This window comes from Ranitomeya variabilis, chromosome 2 (genome assembly GCF_051348905.1).
Source record: "Ranitomeya variabilis isolate aRanVar5 chromosome 2, aRanVar5.hap1, whole genome shotgun sequence".
Lineage (NCBI taxonomy): Eukaryota > Metazoa > Chordata > Amphibia > Anura > Dendrobatidae > Ranitomeya > Ranitomeya variabilis.
Genome location: NC_135233.1, coordinates 874,835,193 through 874,863,061, shown reverse-complemented (window position 1 = coordinate 874,863,061; position 27,869 = coordinate 874,835,193). Strand labels below are relative to the sequence as shown.

Sequence of the window (27,869 nt, the reverse complement as noted above, 5' to 3'; positions counted from 1 at the left end):
AGTGCACTCCATGTCAGAATCTACTTGTAATGGGCATGGCCTGTTAAGTGTTTCACTTTCTAAGCCAGGGACGGTATGTGTAAAGAGCTCCATGGAGTAACCCGTTGTGTCGCCTGCTGCATCCTTCTCTCTTGTTGTAGTTTTTGCTGAAGAGGACAAGGAAGCGACTTGTCCCTGACCGTGAACATCCACAAGCGACGCGCTGCTTTTACATTTACCAGTTTCAGAAGAGGAGGCAAAAAAGCTAGAGGCTGAGTCTGCAATGTAAGCAAAAACTTGCTGTTGCTGCTCCGCCTTTAAAAGCGGTTTTCGTACTCCCAGAAAAGAGAGCGTTCGAGGCCTTGTGTAGCCAGACGACGAAACTGGCTCCACAGCTCCAGACTTAGGTGGAATATTTTTATCCCCACGACCACCTGATGCTCCACTACCACTACCATCATTACCAGCTGACAATGAACGCCCACGGCCACGACGACCTCTTGCACCAGACTTCCTCATTGTTTTAAAAACTTAACCAAAGTAACTTTATTTGTTGCTGTCAAACAACTTACACGGTGAGCTATAACTTCAGTATGATTTCAATATCCCTTAACAGGTTGGTGAGACCACAAGGAAAATCAGGCACAATGTTACACACTCTGTTTTCTGTGGCACCAAATCACAGAGATGCCACACACGCAGGACTGTCACTCAAGCACAAATGTCAATATTAATCTCCCACTGTTTTATTTTTTTTTTCTTTTTCAGGGAGACTTTAGAAACCAAATAATAAAAAATAAATAGGCTTTCTATGGCCCACTGAGTGAGAGATGGCACACACAGGAGTCAGGAGTGGCACACAAGCAGAAAGGGCAATATTAATCTCCCACTGTTTTATTTTTTTTTTCTTTTTCAGGGAGACTTTAGAAACCAAATAATAAAAAATAAATAGGCTTTCTATGGCCCACTGAGTGAGAGATGGCACACACAGGAGTCAGGAGTGGCACACAAGCCCTGACTGAGGCCAATATTTTTCTCCCACTGATTGATGTAGTGATTTTTTTTCAGGTAGATTTTAGAACCCAAACCAAGCAAAAAAATTAATAGGCTTTCTATGGCCCACTGAGTGAGAGATGGCACACACAGGAGTCAGGAGTGGCACACAAGCAGAAAGGGCAATATTAATCTCCCACTGTTTTATTTTTTTTTTCTTTTTCAGGGAGACATTAGAAACCAAATAATAAAAAATAAATAGGCTTTCTATGGCCCACTGAGTGAGAGATGGCACACACAGGAGTCAGAAGTGGCACACAAGCAGAAAGGGCAATATTAATCTCCCACTGTTTTATTTTTTTTTTCTTTTTCAGGGAGACTTTAGAAACCAAATAATAAAAAATAAATAGGCTTTCTATGGCCCACTGAGTGAGAGATGGCACACACAGGAGTCAGGAGTGGCACACAAGCAGAAAGGGCAATATTAATCTCCCACTGTTTTATTTTTTATTTCTTTTTCAGGGAGACTTTAGAAACCAAATAATAAAAAATAAATAGGCTTTCTATGGCCCACTGAGTGAGAGATGGCACACACAGGAGTCAGGAGGGGCACACAAGCAGAAAGGGCAATATTAATCTCCCACTGTTTTATTTTTTTTTTCTTTTTCAGGGAGACTTTAGAAACAAAATAATAAAAAATAAATAGGCTTTCTATGGCCCACTGAGTGAGAGATGGCACACACAGGAGTCAGGAGTGGCACACAAGCAGAAAGGGCAATATTAATCTCCCACTGATTGATGTAGTGATTTTTTTTCAGGTAGATTTTAGAACCCAAATCAAGCAAAAAAATTAATAGGCTTTCTATGGCCCACTGAGTGAGAGATGGCACACACAGGGATGGCACTCTAGCAGAAATGCCAATCTTAATCTCCCACAAAAAAAAAAAAAAAAAAAAGAAACTGTCCTACAATTACTATCTCCCTGCAGTAATCTCAGCCAGGTATGGCAGGCAGCAATAAGGAGTGGACTGATGCACAAATTAAATTAAAAGTGTGGACAAACAAAAAAGATAGCTGTGCAGAAAGGAACAAGAGGATATGTGCTTTGAAAAAAGCAGTTGGTTTGCACAGTGGTGTACACACAGCAATACAGCTATCAGGGAGCCTTCTAGGGCAGCCCAATGAGCTACAACGCTGAGAGAAAAAAAAAATGTAGCTTCCACTGTCCCTGCACACCGAAGGTGGTGTTGGACAGTGGAAATCGCTACAGCACAAGCGGTTTGGTGGTTAATGGACCCTGCCTAACGCTCTCCCTGCTTCTAATGAAGCGGCAGCAACCTCTCCCTAAGCTCAGAGCAGCAGCAGTGAGATGGCGGTCGGCGGGAACGCCCCTTTATAGCCCCTGTGATGCCGCAGACAGCAAGCCAATCACTGCAATGCCCTTCTCTAAGATGGTGGGGACCAGGACCTATGTCATCACGCTGCCCACACTCTGCGTTCACCTTCATTGGCTGAGAAATGGCGCTTTTCGCGTCATTGAAACGCGACTTTGGCGTGAAAGTCGCGTACCGCATGGCCGATGCAACGCTGGGATCGGCTCGGTTTCATGAGACGCCGACTTTGCCAAAAGTCGGCGACTTTTGAAAATGAACGACCCGTTTCGCTCAACCCTATTGTCAGCTTGTGTACATAGTTTAAGGCATTTATTGCCTACTATACAAGACATTTTACATAGACGATGCATTTTATCATTATTTTATGGTATTTTGGACCTATTCGGTCAAGCTGAAACTTATCAATTATATACATGCATTGGCACTTTATGTAACGTCTGATAGTTTATTTGTGTCATACCTTGGATATAATATTTCTTATTAGCATTGACCATGTGTCCCTTTGCCATTGTGTTCTTCTTTTGTGTGGTTCCAGCAGCTTGATTCTGCATTTATTTTATTTTTACTATTTTTTTAAAAAAACAATTCAATAAAACGTATCATGTTTTAATATACATTTGAAATCATCGTCTAATGCTGTTGCAAAGAGCTGGTACCTCTATTACCAACGGTGTCTGAGTGTGATGTTGCCATCAAATGATCGATAACGGCCCACTTGAATGATTCAATTGTGAAACCCCTTGGTGACTGCAACAGTAGCGAAGGAAATTTGTCTTTGTACCGTGGGTCGAGAAAGGTAGTCAACCAGTATAGGGTGCTGTTGAAAATGTGGATGGCGCGCGGGTCTTGGGACAGTTATACATGATCTGTGCCATGTGTGCCAAGCTGCAATGGGGGAAATGTTCTGTGGTCCCAGGAGGAGGAACAATACCCATCCTCTCCTCATACTGACTTTCCTCCTCCTCCACCTCCTCCTCTTCAGCCCACCCATGCTGGACAGACCTGAAGCTGGGGTTGGGAGACCCCTCTGTAGCATCATCCCCTCGGTACCACATAAAAATAAGTCATTTCTCTCCTCATCTTCCTCCTCATCTTCATCATCCAATCTTGCCTCATCATGATATTGGCTGGGCTGGGTAGGATCACCCAGTGTGAAATCTTGTTCCATACCCTGCTGATGGGCACTCAAAAATTCCAAGTTTAGATTATGCAGTGATTATTTCAATGTACATAGCATCGGGATGATAACAGCTGATAATAGCCTGATCACCGCTCACGAGGTTGGTGCAGTACTCAAAGTAATCAAGCACCTCACAAATGTCAGCAATCCACACCCACTCAACAGATGTTATGTGTTTTGGCTGAGTCACAGTCTGACGGGCATGTTTCAGCTGGTATTGAGAAAGTGCCCTCTGCTGCTCACTAATCCTTGCCAACATATGATATGTTGAATTCCTCCATTTGGGCAGATCGCAAATGAGTCAATGATTTGGCAAATTAAATTGCTTTTAAAGCGCTGCAAGATGAGCAACAGTGGTAGAGGAAAGGCGGAAATGAGCACAAATACGGCACACCTTCTCAAGTAGGTATGGCAAGTCAGGGTGTGTTTTGATAAATTTCGGAACCACTAGGTTCAGCATGTGAGCCATGAATGGCACATGTTCCAGATTCCCAAGCTTTAATGCCACCACCAGGTTACGCCCATTATCATAGACAACCAGATCGGGTTTGAGTTGCAGTGGGGAGAGCCACTGATCGGTCTGTTGTTTTATTCCTTGCCACAGATCTGCTGCAGTGTGTGGTGTTTGACCTAAACATATCAGCTTCAGCAAAGCATGTTGCTGCTTTGCCGATGCGCTGCTGCACACAGTTCCCAACTTGGGAGTGATGTGGAGGGTAATTCAGCATAGGATGAGGAGGAGGAGGAAGAGGGGAGACTTGATGTATATGATGATGCGGAAACCATGACTGAAGTTGGGCCCGCTATAAGTGGCATAGGTAGGATAAGGGATGTTCCAGTTTGCGACTTTGTCCCACCCTACACCAAGTTCAGCCAATGTGCCGTGGTAGAAATGTATCATCTCTGTCCACAACTACTTGTCCACGTGTCTGCTGTTAGGTGGACCTTCCCGGTTACAGCGTTGGTGAGAACACGCTTTAGATTGTTTAACCCATGCTATTGTAATGCATGGACTGCACACTGGAAAAAATAGTGCCGGCTGGGAACAGAGTATTGTGGGGCAGCCACAGCCAAGAAATCATGGAAAGACTGTGTCTCCACAAGTCTAAAGGGCAACATCTCCATGGCTAGCCACTTGGCAATGTGCGTGTTTAGTATTTGTGCTTGTGGGTGTGTGGGTTGGTTTTTATGCTTCCTTTCATAGATCTGGGGCACAGACAACTGGAAACTTGTCTGGGACAAACAAGTGGATGGGAATGTTGTGTCCTGTGTCTCTGCAACCAGAGCTTGTGAGCAGGAGGGATGAGCACCTGCTTTCTGGCCAGCATATTGGGAAGGATGGATGACAGGCACCATGGCAGTGGTTTGACCCGCAAAAACTGATTTGGTACTCTGTTGTTCCACCAACCAACTAGGGTGCTTGGCTGCCATGTGTTTACACATAGAGGTGGTGCTCTGGTTGCCTTTGCCTTGGCCTCTGTTCAGCTTCGTATGACAAATCCTACAGATGACAATGTTTGGTTCAGAATGACTATCTGAAAAAATTTCAGACAGAGGATGAACGCCCCCTTGCCCTGACTTGGGGCACAGAGGGATTGCTCTTGGCAACTGTTGACACACTTCACACTCTGCTCAAACCAGTAGCCCTTGGTGCCTTTGCTGGTGCTACGTAGCTACCTTCTTCCTCTGTGCTGCTGTGTTGGCTATGCATACCAATGGTCCAGGTCGGATCAGTGGACTCATAATCGACCACCTCGTCGTCCAGGTCATCCTCTTTCCATGTTGATATTGTTGGCTGGCCAGATGGCAACTGTGTCTCATCATCATCAGCCTCCACCTCTTGAGCCAGTATATCATGTGGCTGTAAGTAGATTTCTTCTGTCAGTAGGTTTTCAAATATTTGGTCATGAACAGACGATACCTCCTCACGTTCCTCTTCAATGTTGCGCATTGAGAGGCCAGAGGCAACCAAAACATCATATGTACCAAACAGATCATCAGAGTGTCCAAGCACTGGGTCAAATGTTTCCTCTGACTGCTAAGGGGGGAGGAAGTAGGAACAGGTTGAGGATTGCATGACCCAGCGTTCTGTGTATTGACAGTAGTCTGTGTGGTCATGGAGGATTGGGTGCTACGAGAAAATTTCAATGAGGCTTTATCTGCCATCCAAGACAGTATCTGCTTCTGCTCTTCTGGCTTCCAGATACTTTTACGTTCCAGACCAGGAATTTTCGCCAGGAACATAGATGCATCAACCTTCTTCTGTCTCCCAGACTGAGTGCCTTGCCGGGCACCACTGACAACACCACACCCAAGTCCACGTTCCAGTCCCTTCACAACAGGATTTTTTGGAATTTGGGGTCTTTGTGACATTGTTGCAGATGTTCAGATGCAGATATTGGGGAGCAAGGAGCAGTTCATGCTTCGTGGAAGGTAGCACTACAGCCTAGTACTGCTTTGTGTTTTACAAACAGGAGGACTGTCTGCAATGTAAAAAACATTGGCCTGAGTTTAAGGCTGAATATTTTGCTCACCAGTCACCACAGAACACAACGGAGCTGGCTGCATGTCAGTTGTGCAGCAACGTGCAAGCTACTTGGTGTGCAAACAGCACCGTAAGGGCAAAAAAATTGACCTGAGTTTAATGCCAAATATTCTGCTCCCAGTCACCACAGAAGACAACAGAGCTGGATGTGTGTCAGTTGTGCAGTAACGTGCGTGCTATTCTGTGTGCAAACAGCACTGTAAAGTAAAAAATTGACCAGACTTTAATGCCGAATATTTTCCTCGCCAGTCACCACAGAAGACAATGGAGCTGGATGCGTGTGTTAGGGGTCGAGTTCCCACCTCTGCACAGAGGGAATCTTGGGCCATCTCCCATTCTTCTCCTGCCGCAGTGGAGGCTGCTCAGCGGAGATGTCGGTCCCAGCGTCTCGCTCAATCTGACTCTGTGAGGAGGATTACTGCTGCTTTTCCAGTTTCTGCCATTGAAGTCAGTGCTGGGCAGCGGCGAGCAGACGCTTTTGGGACTAAGTCCTGCTTTTCTCCTTCTGAGCATGCCCAGGGTAAGATCTCTCATTGGAGATCGAGGGTCACGTGCTTGGATACTGAAGCAAAGCCAATTGGTCCTCCAGGAAGGTCCTGAAGGTGCTCAGGCTTTGTGGCAGCTTCTCATTGTTCCTTCTAGGAAGGTCTTGTTCTGGCTGCAGCTATAAAAGCCTCGCATGGCCGCACGGCCATGCACTAGTATCTTTCTAAGTTATGTGCTTTGTGCCAGTGTGGTCATGTAAGATTGTGTTCAGGGACCCGGCTGAAATAAGCCCCTAGAATGCTGGCACCTCCGGCAAGGAGTTTTGTGTGCATGCATGACCAATGACTGCTCTCTGTTGGGCAGTTAGCCTGTGCTCCTGTGAAGCCTAACAGGGTGCAGAGCTTTGCTTTCACGGCTGCTCTGTGAGTTAACAGAGCTAGCCAATACCGCCATATAGTGCTGCCATTTGCTAGCAGCAGGTTTTCCTGCACGGTGGACCCCGGGCTGCGAACACATCTATAATAATAAAAAACTATATTTTCTAGGTGCGTTCCGCTAGCCCTAACAGTATACTAGTGCCAGGGTCTGGCTAATAAATGGTGGACAATCAGCGTCTACAGCAGTACATCCAGCAGCTGGAGGGTACGTTGGTGGCTCTAGAGCATACAACCTCCGCTCTGGACGTCACTGCTGTCGCTGTTCAGGCTGCAAGTGCAGCTGCAGCCAGTTTGTCCGCAGCCACCCCTGCTCCTACTATATCCCGTCTCCTGCTTCCAGACAAGTTTGCTGGTGACAGTAAGCTTTGTTGGGGATTCGTGAGCCAGTGCTCCATACATCTCAAGCTTCTGGCTGCACGTTTTCCTACGGAATGGGCAAAAGTGGGATTCATTTTGTCTCTTTTGTCGGGCAGGGCGTTGGAGTGGGCAACGCCGCTTTGGGAGCGCAATGATCGTGTGGTGCAGAGTGCTCCTCTCTTCCTGGATGCTCTGAGCCAGGTCTTTTTTGGACCTCGTGTCACTCACGATACCGCGCTCCAATTGTTGGCAATTGCTCAGGGTTCATCCATGGTCAGCCAGTTTGCCGTTCAATTCCAGGCTCTAGCCTCTGAGCTAGAATGGCCAGATAAAGTCCATATTCCGGTGTACTGGAAAGGACTGGCTGATCATGTAAAGGACGCCTTGGCCACCACGGAGATTCCCGCCACACTGGAGGAGGTCATTTCAGTATCTACCCGCATCGACCTCTGTTTTAACGAGCGGAGGTTGGAGCAGACCCAGTGTAGGCAGAGGTTTTGGCTGGCTCCCACCTTCGCCAAAGCTCTAGAATCTCCTGTTCTGGCGTCCGACTCCCATGAGGCCGTGGAGGTTTCTCGAGCGGGACCTAAGTCTCAGACCGCTCGAATACCTGTGGTGTGTAAAAATTGTCAACAACTGGGACATTACGCTAACAAGTGTCCACAGCGGTCGGGAAACGATCGCATCTAGTGACCATAGGAGGAGGTTCACTAGGCACAGCAGCCTTTTCCTCCAAGCTGTCCTTTAAAGGGACAATTCTGTTGAGCTCATCCACTCTTGCAGTTGAGCTTTGTGTGGATTCAGGAGCAGAGGGAAATTTCATGTCCTCTGCTTTTGCTCTGCGCCACGCAGTACCTCTGGTGATGCTCACCAAACCAGTAACTGTTTGGTGACCCATTCACTGAGTGGTGAATGGGTCGACACTTCCGTTACAAATCACATACCAGACTGTCCCTTTCACATTAGCCATGTCGCCATCCCACCAGGAGATTATTTCCCTTCTTGTCCTTCCCGAAGGAATGGATGAGATTCTGCTGGGAATACCCTGGCTCCGTTTCCACTCTCCACATATTGAGTGGTCCTCTGGGAGGATATTGGGTTGGAGTGAATCTTGTAAGGGCAAATGTTTGAAAGAGTGTGTTCAGGTTTCCACCACTGAGATACCGGCAGATCTCTCTTCTCTTCCCGAATGCTATTGGTCCTATGCAGATATTTTCTCCAAAAAGGCTGCGGAGACCCTTCCGCCTCACCGTCCCTATGACTGTCCTATAGATCTCTTGCCTGGAGCAGAACCTCCTCGGGGACGTGTCTATCCCCTCTCTCTCCCGGAAACGGAGGCTATGTCCCAATACATCCAGGAGAATTTGGCAAGAGGGTTCATTAGGAAGTCAGTGTCACCTGCAGGGGTGGGGTTCTTTTTCTTTCAGAAGAAGAACGGAGAGTTACGTTCTTGCGTAGATTACAGGGGTCTTAACGCCATCACCGTTAAGAATAAATACCCGCTGCCCCTGATTTCTGAGCTTTTTGATAGGCTACGGGAAGCAAGGGTATTTACCAAATTAGATCTGCGGGGTGCTTATAACCTGATTCGCATCCGTGAGGGGGACGAATGGAAGATGGTGTTTAACACCAGAGATGGGCACTATGAATATCTGGTGATGCCCTTCGGGCTCTGTAATGCTGCAGCCATCTTCCAAGACTTTGTCAATGACATCTTCCGGGATATGCTCTCCACCTCGGTCGTAGTCTATCTGGATGATATTCTCATCTTTTCTCCAGATATTGATTCCCACCGGAGAGATGTTGGCAGAGTCTTTGACCTCTTATGGGCAAATTCACTCTATGCAAAGTTGGAGAAGTGTATGTTTGAGCAGGAGTCTTTACCTTTCCTGGGCTATATCATCTCAGCCCAGGGATTGGCTATGGATCCTGCCAAGTTACAGGCTGTGATGGACTGGCAAGAACCCCATTCTCTTAAAGTGGTGCAGCGCTTTATGGGGTTCATTAATGATTATCGCCAGTTCATTCCCCACTTCTCAACTTTGGTAGCTCCCTTGGTAGCCCTCACGAAGAAGGGAGCAAATCCTAAATTGTGGTCAGAAGAGGTCTCTAGGGCCTTCTCTTCTATTAATTCTCATTTTGCTAGCTCTCCCATTCTACATCTTCCCGATGTAGATAAGCCATTTATCATGGAGGTGGATGCCTCATCCGTTGGTGCAGGAGCAGTCCTCTTCCAAAAGGATGCTCAAGGTCAGAAGCATCCTTGCTTCTTCTTCTCCAAGACCTTCACACCAGTGGAGAGGAATTATTCCATCGGGGACAGGGAGTTGCTAGCGATGAAGTTGGCTTTCTCTTAGTGGAGAAATCTCTTGGAGGGGGCTCGTTTTCCCTTTCAAGTCTTCACGGACCACAAAAATTTATTATATTTGCAAACAGCTCAGCGGCTAAATACTCGCCAGGCCAGATGGTCCTTGTTCTTCTCCCGGTTCCATTTCACCCTCCATTATCTCGCTGGGGAGAAGAACATTCGTGCTGACGCCCTTTCTCGCTCTGTCATGTCATCTGAGGAGGAGGAAGGAGAGCCTCGGCTTATTGTCCCTTCCAAGAGTCTGAGAACCATAGCTCCGGTTTCGCTAGAGTCTGTGCCTCCGGGCAAGACTTTTTTACACATTAATTTGCGACCGGAGGTTCTCTCTTGGGCTCATTCGTCCAGGGTGGGTGGACACTTTGGGACAAAGAGGACGTCTGAGCTGTTGGCGAGGACGTACTGGTGGCCACATATGGTCCGTGATGTCAGAGATTATTTTCAGGCGTGTGTCTCCTGCACCAAAAATAAGTCTCCTCAACAACGGCCAGCTGGGTTACTCTATCCTTTGCCGGTGGCAGACAAGCCCTGGGAAATGGTCGGGATGGACTTTGTTTTGGGTTTGCCCAAGTCTCGTGGCTGTACCATCATTTGGGCTATCACTGATCATTTTTCCAAAATTTTGCATTTGGTTCCGCTTCCACGGCTACCTTCTGCAGGGGCCTTGGCAGCGTTGTTCATAAAACACATCTTCTGCCTACACGGTATGCCAGACAAAATTATCAGTGACCGGGGTCCCCAGTTTGTGTCTCGGTTCTGGAGAGAGCTTTGTCATCTTCTTAGCATTGAGATAAATCTCTCTTCCGCATATCATCCCGAGACGAATGGGTTGGTAGAGAGGGCCAACCAGACCTTGGTCACATATCTGCGACATTTTGTCTCAGCCAGGCAGGATGACTGGGCATCTTTGCTACCATGGGCGGAGTTTGCGCTGAACAATGCTGTAGCTGACTCCACTGGACAAACCCCATTCCTCCTCAACTATGGTCAGCATCCGCGGGTACCTGTGCCTATGCCCGTGTCTTCTGCCAACTCCAGGGTGGCAGACTGGGCTGTGGAGGCACGGGATATTTGGGACCGCACTCAGGATGCCATTTGGGCCTCCAAGGAGAGAATGAGGTCCTCCGCCGATGCACATCGGCGCCCCGCTCCAACCTTTGCTCCTGGTGACTTGGTGTGTCTCTCCGCCCATAACATCAGGTTGCGGGTTGAGTCCACTAAGTTTGCACCTCGCTACTTGGGTCCTTTCAAGGTCCTCAAACAGGTTAACCCTGTGGTCTATCGTTTAGCCCTTCCGCCATGCCTGGGTATCACCGACACCTTTCATGTGTCCCTCTTGAAACCCGTATACATGTCCCGGTTTTCCGAGTCATCTGCTGGGACATCGGGTTTGTCTACGGATGATTACGAGGTGAACGCTATTTTGGGGTGCAAGGTGGTACGTGGCAATAAATTTTACTTGGTGGACTGGAAGGGTTATGGTCCTGAAGACAGGTCTTGGGAGCCTGCTGAGCACATTCGAGCTCCACAGCTCATTGCTGCCTTCGAGAGTAACAAGGACCAAGGGGGGGGGGGGGGTAATGTTAGGGGTCGAGTTCCTGCCTCTGCACAGGGGGAATCTTGGGCCATCTCCACTGTGGTCTCCCATTCTTCTCCTGCCGCAGTGGAGGCTGCTCAGCGGAGATGTCGGTCCCAGCGTCTCGCTCAATCTGACTCTGTGAGGAGGATTACTGCTGCTTTTCCAGTTTCTGCCATTGAAGTCAGTGCTGGGCAGCGGCGAGCAGACGCTTTTGGGACTAAGTCCTGCTTTTCTCCTTCTGAGCATGCCCAGGGTAAGATCTCTCATTGGAGATCGAGAGTCACATGCTTGGATACTGCAGCAAAGCCCATTGGTCCTCCAGGAAGGTCCTGAAGGTGCTCAGGCTTTGTGGCAGCTTCTCATTGGTCCTTCTAGGAAGGTCTTGTTCTGGCTGCAGCTATAAAAGGCTTGCATGGCCACACGGCCATGCGCTAGTATCTTTCTAAGTTATATGCTTTGTGCTAGTGTGGTCATGTAAGATTGTGTTCAGGGACCCGGCTGAAATAAGCCCCTAGAATGCTGGCACCTCCAGCGACGAGTTTGTGTGTTTGTGTGTATTCAGGGACCTGGCTGAAATAAGCCCCTAGAATGCTGGCACCTGCGGCGAGGAGTTTGTGTGTTTGTGTGTATTCAGGGACCTGGCTGAAATAAGCCCCTAGAATGCTGGCACCTCCGACTAGGAGTTTTGTATGCATGCATGACCATTGACTGCTCTCTGTTGGGCAGTTAGCCTGTGCTCCTGTGAAGCCTAACAGGGTGCAGAGCTTTGCTTTCACGGCTGCTCTGTGAGTTAACAGAGCTAGCCAATACCGCCATATAGTGCTGGCATTTGCTAGCAGCAGGTTTTCCTGCACGGTGGACCCCGGGCTGCGAACGCATCTATAACAATAAAAAACTATATTTTCTCGGTGTGTTCCGCTAGCCCTAACAGTGTGTCAGTTGTGCAGTAACGTGCATGCTATTCAGTGTGCAAACAGCACCACAAAGGCAAAAAAATTGACCTGAGTTTAACACCGAATATTTTGCATTCCAGTCACCACAAAAGACAACGGAGCTGGCTGCTTGTCAGTGATGTGTGTGCTATTCGGTGTGCAAACAGCACCGTAAAGGCAAAAAAATTGACCTGAGTTCAACGCTGACTATTTTGCTCGCCAATCACCACAGAAAACAACGGAGCTGGATGCGTGTCAGTTGTGCAGTAACGTGCGTGCTATTTGGTGTGCAAACAGCACCGTAAAGGCCAAAAATTGACCTGAGTTCAACGCTGAATATTTTGCCCACCACACACCACAGAAGACAACGGAGATGGATGCGTGCCAGTTGTGCAGTAACGTGCATGCTATTTGTGTGCAAACAGCACCGTAAAGGCCAAAAATTGACCTGAGTTTAACGCCGAATATTTTGCCCGCCAGTCACCACGGAAGACAACGGAGCTGGATGCGTGCCAGTTGTGCAGTAACGTGCGTGCTATTCAATGTGCATACAGCACCATAAAGGAAAAAATATTTACCTGAGATTAACGCCGAATATTTTGCTCGGCAGTCACAACACAAGACAACGTTGCTGGCTGCATGTCAGTTGTGCAGTGACGGGCGTGCCATTCGGTGTGCAAACAGCACCGCAATAGCAAAAAAATTAGCCTACAGGGGTAAATGTGACCCCCGAAATAGCTGGAAAAACTGTCACTACTCATTGACCTTATACAGTACTTTCAGCAAGAGCTGAGATATTGAGGTACTATGTATGTACTGTAGCTCTCCTGCCTGTCTTTCTGTGCTACCACAGTCACCTACTACTAGAATAGCTCTCACAAGAGCTTTTGTGGTTTTTTTTAGATGATTTCTGGGCGATTTCCAAAAGCAAAACTCTCCCTAGCAGCTGCTCACATTCTCCCTACTCTAACACTAGCTGTGTTCTGGATGCAGCGTGCAGAAAATGGAGCCGGCAGTGCTTTTATAGAGCTTATGACTCATAGCCTACTAGGATGACTCATCTATGACACTGCGCACCCAGCCAATCACAGTAATGCCGCCCACAACCAAGAAGGCTGCGGCATTACTGCGATTGGCTAATGCTGGGCAGGAGATACGAATATTACAGGCGAGTAGTGAAATACTCGCTAGGTTTCGAGTATCGCGAGTGCCTCATTACTCGCTGAGTACCGAAACTGTTGTGAATTCCGTTCTCGGGCTCCCTCCTGTGGTCATGAGAGGTACTGTGTGAGTTCTGTTCTTGGGCTCCCTCTGGAGGCTTTTAGCGATACGGCTGGTCTGTAGCTGGGCTCCAGCTGCCTCGTTTTCTGCTAGTCTGGCTGCCTATTTAACTCCACCTGGACCTTTACTCGTTGACTGCTGTCGTATTCAGTACTCGTTTTGATCTCTGGGACTTCCCTTGTGACCTGTCTCCTCCTGGAGAAGCTAAGTCTTGCTAGTTCATGTTTGCTCATTGTTTTCTTGAAAATAGAAGTATCCAAAAGGAAAAAAGTGAGAGCGCACTCACCGGTGGTGAACTTCAGCGATTTATTTACACATAGTTACGTGATGCAGGGAGGGTGGTGAACACACGCAGGATGACAGCTGTTTCGTGCTATACAGCACTTCGACAGGTCGCTGAAGTTCACCACCGGTGAGTGCGCTCTCACTTTTTTCCTTTTGGATACTTCTATATGAACTGTTTTCTCTCTGAAGCAGCACCCAGGTGGAACGCTCATGGCGATTGATGTTTCTTTCTGACAAAAGGCATATACGGTATATTACATACACCCCTGAGTCACAAGGGTCTAACTAATTACGGCAGTGCAGGTGTTATATTTCTTCAGTTCTGTTTTCTTGAAAATGTTTCTCAGTATATGATGAGTTCAGTCCAGCTTGCTTATATGTGATTTTCTCGCTTGCTGTAAGCTCTGGGGTGCAGAGTTGCGCCCCTCACATCGTGAGTCGGTGTGGGGTTTTTTTGTATTCTCTGCGTGGATAATTTTGATAGTATTTTATACTGACCGCACAGATTCCTTGCTATCTTCTGACTATTTAGTGTTAGCGGGCCTCATTTGCTAAAACCTGTTTTCATTTCTACGTTTGTGTATTCCCCTTAACTCACCGTTATTATTTGTGGGGGGCTGTCTAAACTTTGGGGTAATTTCTCTGAGGCAAGTGAGGTTTTGTTTCTCTCTAGGGGTAGCTAGTTTCTCAGGCTGTGAAGAGGCATCTAGGTTGTCAGGAACGCTCCACGGCTGCCTATAGTGTGAGTCGATAGGATCAGGGTTGCGGTCAGTAAAGTTCCCACATCCCCAGAGCTTGTCCTTAAATTCTGGTTTACTTATCAGGTCAGTTTTTGTGATCCTTACCAACAGGATCATAACAGTACAGCAGGCCAGTAAAGTGTTAATGCATCGCAAAAGAGGGATAAGAGAGGTCCTGAGTTCATTTTTTTTTTCCTCTGCAGTGTGTCTAGCCTCTCTCCTCCCCTTAATCTCTGGGTGGTTCAGAATTCAGCTGCAGATATGGACATTCAGAGTCTGTCCTCTAGTTTGGATCATTTCACTGCAAGGGTACAAAGCATTAAGGATTATGTAGTTCACAGTCCTATGTCAGAGCCTAAAATACCAATTCCTGAGTTGTTCTGTGGAGATAGATCTAGGTTTTTGAACTTCAAAAATAATTGTAAATTATTCCTTTCTCTGAGACCTCGTTCCTCTGGTGACCCTGTTCAGCAAGTTAAAATTATTATTTCTTTGTTACGTGGTGACCCTCAAGATTGGGCATTCTCCCTGACGCCAGGAGATCCTGCATTGCTAAATGTGGATGCGTTTTTTCTGGCGCTTGGATTGCTTTATGAGGAACCTAATCTAGTAGACTAGGCAGAAAAGGTTTTGCTGGCTCTCTCTGAGGGTCAGGATGAAGCAGAGGTTTACTGTCAGAAGTTTAGGAAATGGTCTGTGCTCACTCAATGGAATGAGTGTGCCCTGGCAGCGATTTTCAGAAAGGGTCTTTCTGAAGCCATTAAGGATGTTATGGTGGGGTTCCCCACGCCTGCGGGTCTGAGTGAGTCAATGTCTTTGGCCATTCAGATTGATCGGCGTTTGCGGGAGCGCAAACCTGTGCACCATCTGGCGGTATTTTCTGAGCAGAAGCCTGAGTCTATGCAATGTGACAGGATTCTGACCAGAATTGAACGGCAAAATCACAGACGTCAGAATGGGTTGTGCTTTTACTGTGGTGATTCTGCTCATGTTATCTCAGATTGTTCTAAGCGCACAAATAGGTTCGCTAAGTCTGTCACCATTGGTACTGTACAGCCTAAATTCATTTTGTCTGTTACTTTGATTTGCTCCCTGTCATCCTACTCAGTTATGGCTTTTGTGGATTCAGGTGCTGCCCTGAATTTGATGGATCTGTCATTTGCCAGGCGCTGTGGTTTTATCTTGGAGCCTTTGCAATTTCCTATTCCACTAAAGGGAATTGATGCTACGCCATTGGCCAAGAATAAGCCTCAGTACTGGACTCAAGTGACCATGTGCATGACTCCTGCACATCAGGAGGTGATTCGCTTTCTTGTGTTACATAATTTGCATGACGTTGTCGTGTTGGGTCTGCCATGGCTGCAGGTTCATAATCCAGTCCTGGATTGGAAAGCAATGTCTGTGTCAAGTTGGGGTTGCCAGGGGATTCATGGCGATGCTCCTTTGGTGTCAATTGCTTCTTCTACTCCTTCTGAAGTCCCTGAATTTTTGTCGGACTACCAGGATGTATTTGATGAGCCCAAATCTAGTGCCCTACCTCCTCATAGGGATTGTGATTGTGCTATAAATTTGATTAATGGTAGTAAGTTCCCTAAGGGACGACTTTTTAATTTATCTGTACCAGAACATGCCGCTATGCGGAGTTATATAAAGGAGTCTTTGGAGAAAGGGCATATTCGCCCATCCTTGTCCCTTTTGGGTGCGGGGTTCTTTTTTGTGGCCAAGAAGGATGGTTCTCTGAGACCCTGTATAGATTATCGCATTCTAAATAAAATCACGGTCAAATTTCAGTATCCTTTGCCATTGCTGTCCGATCTGTTTGCTCGGATTAGGGGGGCTAGTTGGTTCACCAAGATAGATCTTCGAGGAACTTATAATCTTGTGCGGATTAAGCAGGGCGATGAATGGAAAACAGCATTTAATACAGCCGAAGGCCATTTTGAGTACTTGGTGATGCCTTTTGGGCTTTCTAATGCCCCTTCCGTGTTTCAGTCCTTCATGCACGACATCTTCCGAGAGTATCTGGATAGATTTATGATTGTGTACCTGGATGATATTTTGGTCTTTTCTGATGATTGGGAATCTCATGTGAAGCAGGTCAGGATGGTATTTCAGGTCCTGCATGCCAATGCCTTGTTTGTGAAGGGCTCTAAATGTCTCTTCGGAGTCCAGAAGGTTTCCTTTTTGGGCTTTATTTTTTCTCCTTCTACTATTGAGATGGATCCAGTCAAGGTCCAGGCTATTTATGACTGGACTCAACCTACATCGGTGAAGAGTCTTCAGAAGTTCTTGGGCTTTGCTAATTTTTACCGTCGCTTCATCACTAATTTTTCTAGTGTGGTTAAGCCTTTGACGGATTTGACCAAGAAGGGTTCTGATGTGACGAATTGGTCTCCTGCGGCCGTGGAGGCCTTTCAGGAGCTGAAACGTCGGTTTTCTTCGGCTCCTGTCTTGCTTCAGCCAGATGTCTCTCTTCCTTTTCAGGTCGAGGTTGATGCTTCTGAGATTGGAGCAGGGGCTGTCTTGTCGCAGAGAAGCTCTGATGGCTCTATGATGAGGCCATGTGCTTTCTTTTCAAGAAAGTTTTCACCTGCCGAGCGGAATTATGATGTTGGTAATCAGGAGTTGTTGGCAATGAAGTGGGCATTTGAGGAGTGACGACATTGGCTTGAGGGAGCCAAACATCGTGTGGTGGTCTTGACGGATCACCAGAATTTGACTTATCTCGAGTCTGCCAAACGGTTAAATCCTAGACAGGCTCGATGGTCGCTGTTTTTCTCCCGTTTCGATTTCGTGGTTTCATACCTTCCGGGTTCGAAGAACGTGAAGGCTGATGCCCTTTCTATGAGTTTTGTGCCTGACTCTCCGGGAGTTTCTGAACCGGCTGGTATCCTCAGAGAGGGGGTGATTTTGTCTGCCATCTCCCCTGATTTGCGACGGGTGCTGCAGGAATTTCAGGCTAATAGACCTGACCGTTGTCCACCGGAGAGACCGTTTGTCCCGGATAGATGGACCAGTAGAGTTATTTCCGAGGTTCATTCTTCGGTGTTGGCGGGTCATCCTGGGATTTTTGGTACCAGGGATTTGGTGGCTAGGTCCTTTTGGTGGCCTTCCTTGTCGCGGGATGTGCGTTCCTTTGTGCAGTCCTGTGGGATTTGTGCTCGGACCAAGCCTTGCTGTTCTCGTGCCAGTGGATTGCTTTTGCCTTTGCCTGTCCCGAAGAGGCCCTGGACGCGTATTTCCATGGATTTTATTTCGGATCTTCCAGTCTCTCAGAGGATGTCTGTCATCTGGGTGGTTTGTGATCGTTTTTCTAAAATGGTCCATTTGGTGCCCTTGCTGTTGTGAATTCTGTTTTTGGGCTCCCTCTGGTGGTTACTGGTGGTACTGGCTGACTTTTGTCTTGTACCTGTTCCCATCAGGAAACTGGGAGTTTCCTATTTAGTCTGGCTTCTCAGTCATTCTAGTGCCGGCAATCAATGTTACCAGAGCACCTCTGTTGCTTGCTACCTGCTCCAAGTCTGCAATTCAGCTAAGTTGGCATTTTTTGTGTTTGTTTGTCCAGCATGCATTTATATTTCTCTTGCTGCTGGAAGCTCTAGTGATCTGAAATTACTACTCCGGTGTCATGAGTTGATAACGGAGTTAAAGTAATTTCAGGATGGCTGTTTAGGGTTTTGAGGTGACCGCGAAGTCCTCTTTTGTATTTTCTGCTATCTAGTCAGAGGGCCTCTCTTTGCTGAATCTATATTCATACTGCGTACGTGTTTTCCTCTTACCTAACCGTTATTATATGTGGGGGGCTACTATCACTTTTGGGGTTTCCCTGGAGGCAAGCCAGGTCTGTGTATTCCTCTACTAGGGGGTAACTAGATCTCCGGCTGGTGCGAGGTGTCTAGGGATAATCGTAGGCACACCCCCTGGCTACTATTAGTTGCGTGTTAGGTTCAGCGTCGCGGTCATCTGAGATTCCATCATTCCTAGAGCTAGTCCGTTTTTGCCTGAGTCCCTGCCATTGGGAACCATGACAGTATTGCCGGCCAGCAATGTATTAAAGGTATTGGCTGAAGAAAGAGAGAAAAGAAGAAGTTTCTGACACTTTTTTTTTTTTTTTTACTCAGAAGTTCTGTCTAGCCATAATTGCAATCTGCTGCTTTTTTCTCTCCTCTTAACCCCTGAATGGCTCAGATCTCAGCTGTTGAGAAATGGATATCCAGAATTTAGCTACAGGCCTGAGTGCTCTTGCTTCTAAGGTTCAAAATATCCAAGACTATGTTATACATGCTCCTATGTCAGAACCCAAGATTCCTATACCTGAGTTCTTTTCTGGAGATAGATCTCGTTTTTTGAATTTTAAGCACAAATGTAAATTGTATCTTTCTCTGAGATCTCGCTCCGCTGGAGACTCCGCTCAGCAGGTTAAAATTGTGATTTCCTTGTTGCGGGGTGACCCCCAGAATTGGGCATTTGCATTGGCACCAGGGGATCCTGCGCTGCTCAATGTGGATGCGTTTTTTCTGGCACTGGGGTTGCTCTATAAGGAACCTAATTTGGAGATTCAGGATGAAAAGGCCTTGATAGCCCTCTCTCAAGGGCATGATGAAGCTGAAATATATTGTCAAAAATTTCGAAAATGGTCTGTGCTTACTCAGTGGAATGAGTGCGTCCTGGTGGCGAATTTCAGAGAAGGTCTCTCTGACGCCGTTAAAGATGTCATGGTGGGGTTTCCTACGCCCACAGGTCTGAATGAATCCATGACTATGGCTATTCAGATTGATCGGCGTTTACGGGAGCGCAAACCTGTGCACCATTTGGCGGTGTCTTCTGAGCAGACACCGGAGATTATGCAATGTGATAGAATTCTGTCCAGAAGTGAACGGCAGAATTATAGGCGTAAAAATGGGTTGTGCTTCTACTGTGGTGATTCTGCTCATGTTATATCAGCATGCTCTAAACGCACAAAAAAGGTTGATAAGTCTTTTGCAATTGGCACTTTACAGTCTAAGTTTATTTTGTCTGTTACTTTGATCTGTTCATTATCATCTATTACTGTGGATGCCTATGTGGATTCTGGCGACATCTTCCGAGAGTATCTGGATAGATTTATGATTGTGTACCTGGATGATATTTTGGTCTTTTCTGATGATTGGGAATCTCATGTGAAGCAGGTCAGGATGGTATTTCAGGTCCTGCATGCCAATGCCTTGTTTGTGAAGGGCTCTAAATGTCTCTTCGGAGTCCAGAAGGTTTCCTTTTTGGGCTTTATTTTTTCTCCTTCAACTATTGAGATGGATCCAGTCAAGGTCCAGGCTATTTATGACTGGACTCAACCTACATCGGTGAAGAGTCTTCAGAAGTTCTTGGGCTTTGCTAATTTTTACTGTCGCTTCATCACTAATTTTTCTAGTGTAGTTAAGCCTTTGACGGATTTGACCAAGAAGGGTTCTGATGTGACGAATTGGTCTCCTGCGGCCGTGGAGGCCTTTCAGGAGCTGAAACGTCGGTTTTCTTCGGCTCCTCTCTTGCATCAGCCAGATGTCTCTCTTCCTTTTCAGGTCGAGGTTGATGCTTCTGAGATTGGAGCAGGGGCTGTCTTGTCGCAGAGAAGCTCTGATGGCTCTATGATGAGGCCATGTGCTTTCTTTTCAAGAAAGTTTTCACCTGCCGAGCGGAATTATGATGTTGGTAATCGGGAGTTGTTGGCAATGAAGTGGGCATTTGAGGAGTGACGACATTGGCTTGAGGGAGCCAAACATCGTGTGGTGGTCTTGACGGATCACCAGAATTTGACTTATCTCGAGTCTGCCAAACGGTTAAATCCTAGACAGGCTCGATGGTCGCTGTTTTTCTCCCGTTTCGATTTCGTGGTTTCATACCTTCCGGGTTCGAAGAACGTGAAGGCTGATGCCCTTTCTATGAGTTTTGTGCCTGACTCTCCGGGAGTTTCTGAACCGGCTGGTATCCTCAGAGAGGGGGTGATTTTGTCTGCCATCTCCCCTGATTTGCGACGGGTGCTGCAGGAATTTCAGGCTAATAGACCTGACCGTTGTCCACCGGAGAGACCGTTTGTCCCGGATAGATGGACCAGTAGAGTTATTTCCGAGGTTCATTCTTCGGTGTTGGCGGGTCATCCTGGGATTTTTGGTACCAGGGATTTGGTGGCTAGGTCCTTTTGGTGGCCTTCCTTGTCGCGGGATGTGCGTTCCTTTGTGCAGTCCTGTGGGATTTGTGCTCGGACCAAGCCTTGCTGTTCTCGTGCCAGTGGATTGCTTTTGCCTTTGCCTGTCCCGAAGAGGCCCTGGACGCGTATTTCCATGGATTTTATTTCGGATCTTCCAGTCTCTCAGAGGATGTCTGTCATCTGGGTGGTTTGTGATCGTTTTTCTAAAATGGTCCATTTGGTGCCCTTGCTGTTGTGAATTCTGTTTTTGGGCTCCCTCTGGTGGTTACTGGTGGTACTGGCTGACTTTTGTCTTGCACCTGTTCCCATCAGGAAACTGGGAGTTTCCTATTTAGTCTGGCTTCTCAGTCATTCTAGTGCCGGCAATCAATGTTACCAGAGCACCTCTGTTGCTTGCTACCTGCTCCAAGTCTGCAATTCAGTTAAGTTGGATCTTTGGCATTTTTTGTGTTTGTTTGTCCAGCATGCATTTATATTTCTCTTGCTGCTGGAAGCTCTAGTGATCTGAAATTACTACTCCGGTGTCATGAGTTGATAACGGAGTTAAAGTAATTTCAGGATGGCTGTTTAGGGTTTTGAGGTGACTGCGAAGTCCTCTTTTGTATTTTCTGCTATCTAGTCAGAGGGCCTCTCTTTGCTGAATCTATATTCATACTGCGTACGTGTTTTCCTCTTACCTAACCGTTATTATATGTGGGGGGCTACTATCACTTTTGGGGTTTCCCTGGAGGCAAGCCAGGTCTGTGTATTCCTCTACTAGGGGGTAACTAGATCTCCGGCTGGTGCGAGGTGTCTAGGGATAATCGTAGGCACACCCCCTGGCTACTATTAGTTGCGTGTTAGGTTCAGCGTCGCGGTCATCTGAGATTCCATCATTCCTAGAGCTAGTCCGTTTTTGCCTGAGTCCCTGCCATTGGGAACCATGACACCTTGCCTAAGCTGCCTTCCTCCTCCGATTTGGTTCCGCTGTTTTTTTAGAATGTGGTTCGTTTGCATGGTATTCCGGAGAACATTGTGTCTGACAGAGGATCCCAGTTTGTGTCCAGATTTTGGCGGTCCTTTTGTGCTAAGATGGGCATTGATTTGTCTTTTTCGTCGGCCTTCCATCCTTAGACGAATGGCCAAACCGAACGAACTAATCAGACCTTGGAAACTTATCTGAGATGTTTTGTTTCTGCTGATCAGGATGATTGGGTGACTTTTTTGCCATTGGCTGAGTTCGCCCTCAATAATCGGGCTAGTTCTGCTACTTTGGTTTCGCCTTTTTTTTGTAATTCTGGTTTTCATCCTCGTTTTTCCTCAGGTCAGGTTGAGCCTTCGGACTGTCCTGGGGTGGATTCTGTGGTGGATAGGTTGCAGCAGATTTGGAACCACGTAGTGGACAATTTGACATTGTCACGAGAAGGCTCAGCGCTTTGCTAACCGCCGTCGCTGTGTGGGTCCCCAACTTCGTGTGGGGGATTTGGTATGGTTGTCTTCTCGTTATGTTCCTATGAAGGTTTCCTCTCCTAAGTTCAAGCCTCGTTTCATCGGTCCTAATAAGATTTTAGAAATCCTCAACCCTGTGTCATTTCGTTTGGACCTCCCAGCATCGTTTGCCATTCATAATGTGTTCCATAGGTCATTGTTGCGGAGTTATGTGGTGCCTGTGGTTCCTTCTGTTGATCCTCCTGCTCCGGTGTTGGTCGAGGGAGAATTGGAGTATGTGGTGGAGAAGATCTTGGATTCTCATATTTCGAGAAGGAAGCTTCAGTACTTAGTTAAATGGAAGGGCTATGGTCAGGAGGATAATTCCTGGGTTGTCGCCTCTGATGTCCATGCGGCCGATTTGGTTTGTGCCTTTCATTTGGCTCGTCCTGATCGGCCTGGGGACTCTGGTGAGGGTTTGGTGACCCCTCCTCAAGGGGGGGGTACTGTTGTGAATTCCGTTCTCGGGCTCCCTCCTGTGGTCATGAGTGGTACTGTGTGAGTTCTGTTCTTGGGCTCCCTCTGGTGGCTTTTAGTGATACGGCTGGTCTGTAGCTGGGCTCCAGCTGCCTCATTTTCTGCTAGTCTGGCTGCCTATTTAACTCCACCTGGACCTTTACTCGTTGCCTGCTGTCGTTGTATTCAGTACTCGTTCTGATCTCTCTGGGACTTCCTTTGTGACCTGTCTCCTCCTGGAGAAGCTAAGTCTTGCTAGGTCATGTTTGCTCATTGTTTTCTTGAAAATGTTTCTCATTATATGATGAGTTCAGTCCAGCTTGCTTATATGTGATTTTCTCGCTTGCTGGAAGCTCTGGGGTGCAGAGTAGTGCCCCTCACATCGTGAGTCGGTGTGGGGGTTTTTTGTATTCTCTGCGTGGATAATTTTGATAGTATTTTACACTGACCGCACAGATTCCTTGTTATCTTCTGACTATTTAGTGTTAGCGGGCCTCATTTGCTAAAACCTGTTTTCATTTCTACGTTTGTGTTTTCCCCTTAACTCACCCTTATTATTTGTGGGGGGCTGTCTATACTTTGGGGTAATTTCTCTGAGGCAAGTGAGGCTTTGTTTCTCTCTAGGGGTAGCTAGTTTCTCAGGCTGTGAAGAGGCGTCTAGGTTGTCAGGAACGCTCCACGGCTGCCTATAGTGTGTGTCGATAGGATCAGGGTTGCGGTCAGTAAAGTTCCCACATCCCCAGAGCTTGTCCTTAAATTCTGGTTTACTTATCAGGTCAGTTTTTGTGATCCTAACCACCAGGATCATAACACGAAACCTAACGAATATACTAACTCATCCCTAATTATCGCCATATAAAGTCTGAATATAACTTCCATGCTGTTACTGAGCAATATTCACTATACTGTGAGCAATATCTCAATAATGCCATATAAGTTGGATAAATACTGCCACACGATGGCCAGGCCACATATTACCACCACATACTGACCAAATAATATCACCACACTTATCATTAACAAAAATGATTGTGCTAACATTAATATATACACTAGTGATAAATATACACAGGAGCTCTGTAGATAGTGTAAAAGTATATAGTACAAGTAAATCCAGTGACTCACAGATGATGTCTCCATTTATCTCAGTATGTGGCACCCATAAATTGAGTAAATTCCCCTTTATGCTCCCACAATGTAGTATTTTCTGCCTTTATACTCAAATACAGCAGTATTTGTAATAGTAGTATTGTTTGGACCACAATGAGGAACATTATCAATGACCCTCATTGTAAAGCAATAGTGCCGCCTATTCTGGCCCCTATATTATATATACATAGTATTCCTCAATTGTCCCCATAAAGTAATAATGTCCCCAATTGACTCTATACAATAATAATTTCCCCCAATTGGCCCCATATAGTAATAATGTCTTTCAATTGACCCCATGTAGTAATAATATCCCAAATTGGAAATATATTGTAATAATATCCAGGCAATTGACCTCATATAATAATAATAATAATATAATAATAATAATAATAATAATAATAATAATAATAATAATAATAATAATAATAATAATGTCTCCCAGTTGACCCCATACAGTAATATTGCCTGCCAATTGATCCTATAAACTAATAATGTTTTTAATTTTGGCCCAATACTGTAATAATGCCCCCCATCCTTGCTCTAGTATAGTATAAATGCCCCCCTTCCTGGCATAAAAAAAGATTCTTCTCACATATCTCTGCTCCCACAAAAAGCAGCATCTTCTTCTTCCTCCATTTTTGACGTAGTTTTGCAATGATGTCACTGCACCACCTGCTGACCTCTGAAAGGCTGGAGGCTTGTGTAGGTAACATGGAGAACACCCATTCAGGGTGGAAATAGAGCTGGTATCGTGTGCCCCTATCATCCATGCGTCCGGCTGTTACTCCCCTGATCGAATATTAAAATAATGTGCCCTGCTATGATGTTGAAGTCAACCTGTCAAAACATTTTTTACATAAAGAAGTAGACGCATGGCTGTATCAGGGCTTGCACCCCATAAAATTGTACCTCTTTTATAGAGATCTGATGTGACCGTCATCAGAAATCTAATGTAGAAATAATTTGTAAATCTGCCTGGAGGTGCACTGAGGGTCCACTGGTGGTGTGTCTAATTAGCAGTACAGAGTCTATATTTTACAACAGTTCTTTTTTTTTTTTTAGGTACGCTGTTTAAGAGTACAGAAAATTAGATATGTTTGGAACACATTAGAAGGAAATTTTCAAAAAATTGGGTAAGTCTCAGAAATATATAATATTTAAGAAGGGCCAATGACAAACAGATTTATCAAAAAGTTGTTTCTGGTCAAACAAAGCACAAAAGTTATTCAAGCAAATGTATGTTTATATTGAATAAAAATAATAATATTTTAAAAAGATATACTTTCTTAATTTGTTATTGTCCTGATTTTTATTTTATTTATTTTTTAATAAATTTGAGAATAATTTTCCTTTTTTCTTTAGGGTTCTAGAAGATGAATACTCTTGTTCAGATATACAAGCAAGGTTTGGCTCTGGTTTAACTCAAGAAGAGCAGGAATTACGGTATGTGTGAACATTGCATTACAACATTTTGTGTTAGATGATTGTTATATTGTTGTTCAAGGTTTACTAATATGTCATTATTTCATTATACTTAATTTTGAAATACAGAAAACTAATATGTGGATTGAACAAACTTGAGGTAGAAGTTACTCCAATCTGGAAGCTGCTTTTCAAAGAGGTGAGGGATTTATATTTCTTTGCTCATAATACTGTTCTTCACTTTGTAAAGTATGGGACAGAAATGCTGTGGATTTTATCATTCAAATTTTTGAGGCAGAAAACATATAGTTTATTTCAGTACCAGTTTTGTGCCACTCATTACAATGGTTACCCATCCACTCCAGAATCCAGTACAAACTTATTACCCTCACCCACAAAGCACTCCATGGCTCAGCACCACCCTACATCTCCTCTCTCGTCTCAGTCTACCACCCTACTCGTGATCTCCTATCTGCTAATGACCTGAGTTTAGCATCCTCAATAATCACAACCTCCCACTCCCATCTCCAAGACTTTTCACGTACTGCGCCATTTCTTTGGAATGCACTACCCAGGGTATTACGATTAATCCTCAATCCCCACAGTTTCAAGCTTGCCTTAAAAAAACACTTGTTCAGACTGGCCTACCGTCTCAATGCATTAACTTAACTATCCCTGTGTACCCCATTCAAATTTTTTTACCATAACCAGGTTCCTTGCATCATGTTCTCACATGCTTCATGCATTTAACAGCCCTCTGTGTCTGTATTGTTACATACTTAGGCTGATAACCGGTTAATGCAGCATTACATGAACACCTGATTCTTACACTTTGGCTGGTCCGAACAACGAAAGCAATTGTTACTATCCACCTTTCATGTCTCCCCTTTTCCTCATAGTTTGTAAGCTTGTGAGCAGGGCCCTCATTCCTCCTGGTATCTGTTTTGATTTATGTGTTTATTGTTATGCTGTAATGTCTATTGTCTGTACAAATCCCTTCTAAAATGTAAAGTGCTGCGGAATATGTCGGTGCTATAAAAATAAAATTATTATTATTATTTGTTACTATTTATTTAATCATTTAATGTTAGGGCTAGCAGAATGCACCAAATAAGGTATGGGGAAGGTATGAGGTGCGTTCGCAGCCCGGGGTCCACCGTGCAGAGATGGAACCTGCTGCTGAGTAATGACGGACTATATGGCAGTACAATGTGTATACACACATGGGTTAACTTCACCCTGTATGAAGGAAGACAAGCCTACAACCTGCAGTAACCACCGATCGACCAAACCGCTGCATGACCAGCTCTATCCTCACCTACAGTATTCTCACCCATCCCTTGTAGATTGTGAGCCTTCGCGGGCAGGGTCCTCTCTCCTCCTGTACCAGTTATGACTTGTATTGTTTAAGATTATTGTACTTGTTTTTATTATGTATACCTCTCCTCACATGTAAAGCGCCATGGAATAAATGGCGCTATAACAATAAATAATAATAATAATAATAATAACCCTGTTGCGTCACAGGGCCACGGTACCGCACAAAGAGCGCAAGCAAGGAATCACCGAACTCTATCCCAGGACACAGGATTAGAATTCGTGTAGACCTCTTGCGCTCGACACCACAATAGGGGTATCAGAGTAACAGAAAAGGTAACTTATATGCACAAGAGTGGGTGCTGTGCCACTCTGGCGGACGCCACTAACCACCCAGACATGGGACAGGAAAGCGCTCTAATAGCGCACGGCGCCGCACTGGCGGTCACAGCAATTAGACGCTGTTTTGTGTGTTTTTGTGCTGATAGCTCAGCCGGGCGCTAGATAGCAGACATCCACCTTACACGAGCAGTCATACACAAGGGAGGGGATGATTATTGAACGACTTTTACTCATAAACACACACTCGATTTCAAATGTACACTAGCTCATGGCCGAGCGGCCATGCAAACCTTTTATAGCGGCAGTGCTACAAGACCTTCCAGATGGACCAATAGGAGCCACAACAGGACCTGAGCATGTGACCCCCCAACCTCCAGTGGGAGGTCATCCCGTGGGCATGCTCAGTATGACAAAAGCAGGACTTAGTCCCAGAAAGACCTGCTCGCTGCTGATCACTGCTGGCTACAAAGACAGAGCCTGGAAGGGCAGCAGTAACCAGTTGTCCAGTATCAGCCTGAGCTAGACGCTGGGACCGATGTCTCTGCTGAGCAGGCTCCACTGCAGCTGGAGAAGAATGGGAGACCGCAGCGGAGGTGGTTTGAGTTTCCCCCTGTGCAGAGGCGGGAACTCGACATTTAAATTACTATTTATTTATTATTATTATTATTATTATTACAAGAAAAAGGATGAGGTTTTCCTAAATTTCATCTACTTGCTGCTGAAAAAATCATCATGAAAATTTACATGCAAAGCAGATTTTAAATCAGTAGCATGTTCAGTGATGTTGTAGATCAATTTGCTGATTTTTTGTGAATTTCTCACAACCCTGCAAACCCTCCCCAATGACAACTTGATTGGCTGCAGCATTCATTCAGGGGATGATGATTTCTTTGGATATTTTATAGCGCAAAAATAGTTTGCAAAAGCATTTTAATTTGACTATATGACCCTTTTAAATATTTGTGATATTAAAATTTCC

The 27,869-nt window shown here is 45.8% G+C and overlaps 1 protein-coding gene across 1 annotated transcript in view; it reads left to right on the top strand.

The window, feature by feature from the left end:
• The window catches only part of LOC143808069 (putative cation-transporting ATPase 13A4), a 361,151-nt gene that overhangs the window by 158,185 nt on the left and 175,097 nt on the right, over nucleotides 1-27,869 (top strand). The window contains exons 4-6 of the mRNA XM_077290326.1: nucleotides 24,872-24,942; nucleotides 25,172-25,252; nucleotides 25,361-25,430. Coding sequence (XP_077146441.1) covers nucleotides 24,872-24,942; nucleotides 25,172-25,252; nucleotides 25,361-25,430 — 222 coding nt within the window. The remainder of the gene's footprint in view (nucleotides 1-24,871; nucleotides 24,943-25,171; nucleotides 25,253-25,360; nucleotides 25,431-27,869) is intronic.